The sequence below is a fragment of the Garra rufa genome, chromosome 2, assembly GCF_049309525.1.
Source record: "Garra rufa chromosome 2, GarRuf1.0, whole genome shotgun sequence".
NCBI classification, from domain to species: Eukaryota; Metazoa; Chordata; class Actinopteri; order Cypriniformes; family Cyprinidae; genus Garra; species Garra rufa.
Genome location: NC_133362.1, coordinates 47,231,142 through 47,239,513, shown reverse-complemented (window position 1 = coordinate 47,239,513; position 8,372 = coordinate 47,231,142). Strand labels below are relative to the sequence as shown.

Sequence of the window (8,372 nt, the reverse complement as noted above, 5' to 3'; positions counted from 1 at the left end):
CAGAAGCCACATGTTCGTGGTAAACATCTCTGCTGAAGTGTAGCATCGAAAATCTCTTTTTGACGATGGAGTCGGAATCAAACACAACAGCGGAGGTGAGCGCTAACGTTACTATGGACTGTGACGGAAACACGGACGCGTTTGAGAAAGTCAAAACAAGGAAGAGCCAGAAACGGAAGCGGGACGCGGCTGAAGGGGACATGCAGACGGAGACAGTAGCGGCCAAGAGACCGCAGTTCCCGGCCTTATCGGGAGACCAGCTCACGGTACTGCTCTGTGTACTAGAGGTCGACCGATATTGATTTTTACCGATACCGATAGCTAGGTTGGACCACACTGGCCGATACCGATTAATTAACCGATAGTTTTTGAAAATGGATACTGAACAGCATTAAAAATAGTGATCTACTATTTTTTTTAAATACTAAACCATACTTTGTAAATGAATAAAAATATTATTTATTATATATTGATAATTAAAGTTATTTCATAGTTCATTAATGTTAAAAAAATCAGTAAATGTTGAAATTAACACACTCTAACAAGGAACAACACTTCTATTCTACAGCTTTCATTAATCTTAGTTGATGTTACAAATGGACTCATTGTCATCTTTACATTTTAACAATATGTAAAATTGCAGGTTCTACGCTTTTTGTTTATATTTGCCATCTTAAAATTACGATTTTCAATATTAACTAAATATAACCATGCCTCACATTCTCAGTTTTCAATGCACATTGCACCATTTTCATATATAAAATTTATTTTGAGCAAAATTTACTTTTTTTTTATTATATAAGCAGGCTACTTTTTTTTTTAAACATTTACTTATTTAAAATAAGCGTTCTTTAAGTGTCGGCAAGTTTACAGAAAATAGTTATTGTTTTTTCTTTTTCGTTTGATTATTACCGATGAGATCACAGACAGTCGCTGCTTTAACCGGCTGCATTCAAACAAATGCACAGATTTATTTCGATGTATCAGATGTTTTGTCCTGCTCTGAAAACAGAACTGACTGTGTGTACATCGAAAGTATTCGAAAATCCATGTGCATTTAACCTCTTCTGCAAACAAGCTTTTTAAGACGAACAGACACAAAGAGAAAGTGAAAGTCCGTCAGTGCGCGAGTTTAGTGCATCTTATAGTACTGCATTACAAACAGCAGAAATGAAGGCATATCTAAAGTAAAACACTGCGATTGAAAGCTCACACTGTCAAACAATGCACACGTAGCTTACAGTGCAAATTCTGTGCAACGAAGCCTGCCGCGTTTCTGGCGCGCACACGTGCCATGTGAGGGAAAAACACAAGCTCAACCGGACAAAAGTGCAGCGCTGCGTTGCGCGGACAACTGGCAGGTATCTCTCTCTCTCACACACACAAGACGCGTCGCGTGTAGTTCAAGCAGAAATCTAAAACAGTTTATTTAATCACCAAACGGGCAAATGTTTACCTCCAGAAAGATCAAAAAACCAGCAAAGGTTAGTCTAGACAGATTAAACGGAAAGAGAAACTGCGATCTATATCGTTAATTGCAGCCATTTCAGAAACAATTTATTTTCTGTTTTACATTTATGTTTAAATATTATTTGTTTGTGATTGTTTCAGTTTAATATATTAATTACGAAAGAAGTTTGTGTTATTTGTAAATGTCGGACGTGGTATGAATTGGACGAAAATACGCCGGGAGAATTGGAGAAGGTCAGACACAATTTGACCACTTCGTACGTTTTTATTTGTGGAAAATCCCTCCTTAAACGAATTTCGTTTTGTATAATTTTTATCTTAATTTTTAATATACATTTCTGTTAATCAGTTATTTAAATCAAATAAGAACAGGAAAATGGCATTGTGAAATAAAGTGCGTAACAAGATGCAAGCCTATGCGTTAAGGGCCTGAAGAAAAGGCTAAAACATAAATTATAGTTCTATATGAAGCATACAGACATTATTAGCGCTTCAGCAATACAAATATTTTGCTGAAATGCACAATACTCAATCTTCCAGCCCAGGGTCAAGTCTTTATGAACATTAACAATGATTTTGGACAGATATGATGTAATGTAAAACTATGGCGCGCTGTGACTTGGCAGGATTCTGTCGGCTGAATGAACACAGTTTGCTTTCTCATGTCAGGTCTTTAAATCTACAACTTTGCTGGCTAAAAATATGACTATAAATCAATACAAATATATGGTAACAATCCTGACATTAAACATTGGTCTGTGGCTTAACCTCTACTCTAAGACAGCGGAGCATGAGCGCTTCAGCAAAGAACGCAACTCGGAAAAACTATCGGCAAGGGTTTTTGCCGATAACCGATAGCTCGGCCAATCAACTATCGGTGCCGATTAATCGGCAAAACCGATAGATCGGTCGACCTCTACTGTGTACACTCTTATCTTCTGTGTGGGATATTAAATGCTGAGAGCTGTAACTTCACAAGTGTTTATAGTTCTTCTTTTGAGTCGGGTCTGTTTAATGAAGTGTTCAAACCGGTTAGAAATAATTATTTAACAAGTCAGTTTAAATCGGTTCTGAAACAAATCGGTTCTCAAGTCATGAACTCACTGTTTAGCCCTCCTAATGCATTCAAAACCTGAATACTGAATAATTTCGGAGAAACGTTGCTTCATAAAAGGTATAACCCTGTTTATACAGCGCGTGCAGAATTATTAGGCAAGTTGATATTCTGGTCATATTTTTATTCCAAGCACATTTGACCGATTCCAAACCACATCAATCTTAATAACTACTATTGACTTTGTATTTATTTATTTATAAGTGATATATAATTGTCCGTAAGGGCAGGAAGTGAAAAACATCTTATATTCAGGTGTGTATAATTATTAGGCATGTTTTCTTTTACAGATAAAATGAGCCAAAAAAGAGATTTAACTCTTTTGACTAAAAGTCAAAAATCATTAAATGCCCATGAGAAGAATGCAATACTAATGCAATAATAGAATTTGCAAAGTTAAGGCATGACCATAGACGAAATGCTCGTTTGGTTAGCATGGCCAAAAAAAAAAAAAAAAAAACAGGTGGAGAAGCAAAGACATGCTAACTGCAAAATAATTAGGAATTAAGGTAAAGAATTAGATGTGAATCTATCAGGAACCATTTAGTCTCCAGTGCTGCCATTTTCCAGAACGGCAACCTATCTGGAGTCTCCACAAGTGCAGTGAGTCAGGTTCTCAGAGAGTTTGCTTGGGTAAAAATCCCAGTAAGCATGTATCTTTTCTTCTTCACCTGTTTTTTTGTGACTGTGCTGACACAATGAGCATTTCGCTGCACAATGGTCATGCCTTAACTTTGCAACTCTATTATTGCATTAGTATTTTATGCGTCTCATGGGCATTGTTTTATTTTAGACTTTTAGTCTAATTTAAATCTCTTTTTTTGGCTCATTTTATCTGTAAAAGAAAACATGCCTAACAATTATGCACATCTGAATATAAGTTTTTCACTTCCAGCCTTTATGGAAAATTACATATATCACTTATAAATGATTAAATACAAAATCAATATTAGTTATTAACATTGATGTGGTTTGGAATTGGTAAAATGTGCAGAATATCAACTTGCCCAATAATTATGCACGCGCTGTATATACTAAAGCCATATTGGGTTTGATCAGCCACTTCTCATTAATGAATGAATGGGAAAAAAGGTTTGTATGTTACTGCGTTATTGCCATGTTTTTACTACATTTACCCCCTTTGATTAATTAAAAAAGCGAGATTCTTTAAAATTTCACATACATGAACCACATCAAAAACTGCAAAATCTCTCTTTCTATAAATATATGTGTGATCCTGGACCACAAAACCAGTCATAATTGTCAATTATTTGAAATTGAGATTTGTACATCATCTAAAAAGCCAAACCAATAAGCTGTCTATTGATGTATGGTTTGTTAGGATTATAACTATTTGAAAATCTGGAATCTGAGCATGCAAAAAAATAATAATAATAATAATTCGAAACACTGAGAAAATCGCCTTTAAAGTTGTTCTAATGAAGTTCTTATCAATACATATTACTAGTAATCAATAATTACAATTTGGTATTTATGTTATGAAGTTCACAAAATATATTCATGGAACATGATTTTTACTTAATATTCTAATGATTTTTGGCATAAAGGAAAAATTGATCATTTTGTTCCATGCAATGTAGTTTTGGCTATTGCTGTAAATAAACCCATACTACTTAAGACTGGTTTTGTGGGTCAGGGCCACATTTGTAGAGGAGAAATCTAGTATATTGCTGTATGAAATTTACAAGAACATATTACCAGTATTGGCCTAAATATACATTCATTCAAAATCTATGGAACCTACATTTATTTCTAACAAAACAATATAAAAAACTCAAATGCCTTTTAAATGGCTATATCTATCATTAAAATAATTGTAATTAAAACTGGGGAACATTTTTTTAATTTATTTATTACTTAGTTAAAACACTTGCAAGTTTACTAATGACCGTTTTTTTTTTGTTTTGTTTTTTTCGTTTTTTTTAAGAAGTCTCTATTTGAATCTTTTCCGAGTCCAAATGGACCCAAATTGTGATTGTTAAGTCTAAGTTTTTCTCTCTCCCCTCTTTCTTTCTTTCTCATTCTGTTCCTGTCTGATGTTTTATATCCAATCAACAAATGCAGTGAAGCTCAGAAATGACAGCTGTGTTGTTCGTTTCAGGGAGGCACAGTTGAAATGAGGAAGGTGCCTGTTCCTCCTCACCGCTACACTCCTCTGAAAGAAAACTGGATGAAGATTTTCACGCCCATCGTAGAACATCTGCTGCTCCAAGTGCGATTCAATCTCAAGAGCAGAAATGTGGAGATTAGAGTAAGTGTTGGATACGTTATTAGCGGGACATTATCATCTCAATTAGAGTTCGGTTATTTCTGCCAAATGATGTGTTCATATGAAGTGCTGTTCTTTTGCAGACGTGCAAAGACACGAAAGACATCGGCGCCCTGACCAGAGCTATGGACTTCGTGAGGGCGTTTGTTTTAGGCTTTCAGGTGGAGGTGAGTGTGACTAAGCTGACCTTATACACTTATTTAATTAGTTTCCTAACACTAATGTTAACTAGATTACAATGTTAGATTTAAATGATGGTTCCTCTAATTAAAAAAAGCCTCTTCTGCTTAAATAGATCTTTGTTTATTTATTAAAATAATATAGAAAAATAGAAATACCGTGAAGTATTAATAGCTGTTTTAAGGGAATATTTGTTAAAGTGCATTTTTTTTTTCTTGTCGCCTTTGATCATTTTAATGCGTCTTTGATGAATAAAAGTATACCCAAAAAACAAATCCCAAGCTTTAACTAGATAAAACAGTTTGCCATGAAAAACTTTAGAAAAACTGTAGAAAGCCTAGCTTAAAAGTTTAAAGGATAACTATTGCCAAAATGCAACCTGGGCTGTTTTTTTTTTTTTTTTTTTTATTTTTTTACTGTAAACGAGACAAACTTATATCTAAAAGCATAATTACGACAAACGAGCCGTTTTTGAGATTGACCGTGATTTCGTTTTGTGGTCAATGGCCGGTGAATGGGAGATGCTTTGAGAGCATCAAAATCCATATTTTTACGACACTAAGAAGGCTCGACACACCATGAAACTTTGCTGGAAGTATGGCCTGGGTCTCTACACATGAACTCCAGCATTGAGAACATTGTTCGTGTACACAGAGTTTACTAAAAAGAAAGGTTTTGAACAACTCACTTTCACTGTTTGAGTTTCCGCTCGCAGTCAAGAAGTGTCAATCTCCGAATGTGAATGAATGGACTCCATAGGACGAAATATGAGGCTTATATGAGGCTCTTTTCACAACTAGAAGGTTAATATTGTTTTTCACTTGCGACAAAACAACGAATTAGCCGTGCATTTATATGGAAATATGCTTTAGGAGCTATCCATCCTCGTAAATTTTGATGCGCTCAAAGTTATGCCCCTAGTACTCCCATCCACCGGCCATTAACCACAAAACGAAATCATGGTCAATCTCAAAAACGGCTCGTTTGTCGTAATTATGCTTTAAGATATAAGTTTGTCTCGTTTACAGTAAAAAAAAAACAAAAACAGCTCAGGTTGCATTTTGGCAATAGTTATCCTTTAAAGCAGCTGTAAAAGCTTAAAGTTTTGAACTTTATATAGATAGATTAGATGATCAGAATGTAGTTAGCATGATTCGAACATATTTATTGCATGTTTAGTATGTTTCTAGCATTAATAACAAGTTGTTAGCATGTTTTTTAGCATGAATAGCTAGTTCCTAGCATGATTCTAGTTGCTAGAAATTTTCTGAAATTTAATCTAAAAAGAATAGTTCAGTAGGTTGACTTTCTCAAGCCAGCCTAATAAATGTGTGCATAAATGTGAATATATTGACTGCCATTGAAAAGCTGAGTTGTTATCAAATGGTCTGATTATTCACAGATAAATGTGATTTATGATTTGTCACTCCACAGGATGCTCTTGCTCTGATCAGATTAGACGAGCTGTTTCTGGAGACATTTGATGTGACAGACGGTGAGTGTTTAACCTCAGCCACTTCACAAGAGTGTGTTTGGTCCAGTTGCTGAACTCTGTGTGTTTGCAGTTAAACCGCTGAAGGGAGATCACTTATCCAGAGCCATCGGCAGGATAGCGGGGAAAGGAGGAAAAACCAAGTTCACCATTGAGAACGTGACAAAAACCAGGATTGTGCTCGCAGACACGTGAGTGAGCTCAAAATGCATTGCAAAACTGCAATCTTTCTTGATGAATTCTTACTAGAAATGCCAATCTTAGCATTTAATTTGAGGATATGGCGAGTATTCACAATATAGTTGTTTATTTAAAGGTATGAACTATATTGCAATTTTTTAAAGGGTTGATTTATTTGGCCATGCATTTTCAGAACCAAAACAAAAATTCCCGTTTTTGTCTTAGGACAACTTTCTCAGAACTTGACTACTGTAGTTCAAAGTCAGATATTCGTATATTATGTGTATATGTAACACGTAGACTGTCATTATTTTATCTGTGTTATTAAAAAATAAGAAAAAAGATAAAGATTTTTTTTATCTTCGCCCACTTAGGCCTACATATTGGCCATTCTTTTTGTTTAATATTTTGTTACCTTGTAAGGTTTTGGTTTAAAAAAAAAAAAAGGAAAATTATTTTGGCTGTATTGCTCAGACAACTTGTAAAATAGTAAAACCATCATGACAAAATATCGTGATTAAAAACTAAATGTTATGGAATAACTCCCAAAAAAAGTGTTTAGTTATAGAAAAATGGTGTTTGGTTGTGATGTTCTTTTAAAGTTACACACAGATTTTTTTTTTTTTTATTTATTTATTTTTTTTTACCTCAAAATGATGAGGCCTATCTACTCACCATGTAGCTATGAGAGAGTAACACAAATATTTTCTGATCATAAATTTAGGAGTATAGTTAAAATCAGTCTGAGCCAATGGGCTAAACATACACCATTTCGGTAGTGACATGAAAATGTGACTTATTTATTTGTACAAAGTTTCACAAAATGAAATATTTTACAAAATATTTATTTTATTTTTTATGTAATTTTTTTCATTTTTTCTTGAACTTTTTAAAATCAATAATGGAATAAATGTAAAAAAATTATCTGTCATTTTAATAAGTTGAAATTTAGGGGTGAGAGTTTAGGATAGCCACCTCCCAATTGAAAGTACCCACTAAATGATGATTTCATATATATTATGCTTACTGATATTTTATATATTATTGTGGGTTTCAATAGATAATAAAAGGATCTTAATAAACATCTAAGATTTGAATACTTAAATGCTTTTTAAATGTGTTTTCTTTTGGTTGTGGGACAGCAGTTTGCATCCACTCTGTAAAATGGTCCACTGTATGTGCACTTTATGACTGATTTGTTTCTTTTGATTTATTTTCTATACAGGAAGATTCACATTTTAGGATCTTTCCAGAATATCAAAATGGCTCGAACAGCAATATGCAACCTCATTCTCGGTAAGTGAAAATAAAACTCTTAATGTATGCTTATGAATGGGGGAAAAAAAGCCATACTAAGAGGAAGTTTTTCTGCTTCATGTAACTTTTACAGGAAGTCCTCCATCAAAGGTATATGGCAACATTCGGGCGGTGGCGAGCCGTACAGCAGAGAGGTTTTAACACATGAAGAAACACACAGCTCATGGACTGATGCAGAAATGACAATGATGACTTACATTATTAGTGCCATATTGGCCTGTATGTTTATGAATGATACAGTGACTTAACACCGATGGACGGCGGACTCCTCAAGCAGCGGATCTTCAAATAATAAACACTTCTTCAATGGAAATGAGACACGTGTGGAT

General features: G+C 34.4%; 1 protein-coding gene across 1 annotated transcript; it reads left to right on the top strand.

Annotated features, from left to right (window-relative positions):
* Nucleotides 1–3: 3 nt before the first annotated feature.
* Nucleotides 4–8,359, top strand: pno1 (partner of NOB1 homolog). The gene is made up of 7 exons (XM_073834300.1): nucleotides 4–266; nucleotides 4,707–4,856; nucleotides 4,958–5,041; nucleotides 6,489–6,549; nucleotides 6,620–6,737; nucleotides 7,952–8,022; nucleotides 8,117–8,359. The coding sequence occupies exons 1-7, from the start codon at nucleotides 66–68 to the stop codon at nucleotides 8,182–8,184; spliced, it is 753 nt and encodes a 250-aa protein (XP_073690401.1). The 5' UTR covers nucleotides 4–65; the 3' UTR covers nucleotides 8,185–8,359.
* The last annotated feature ends 13 nt before the right edge of the window (nucleotides 8,360–8,372 follow it).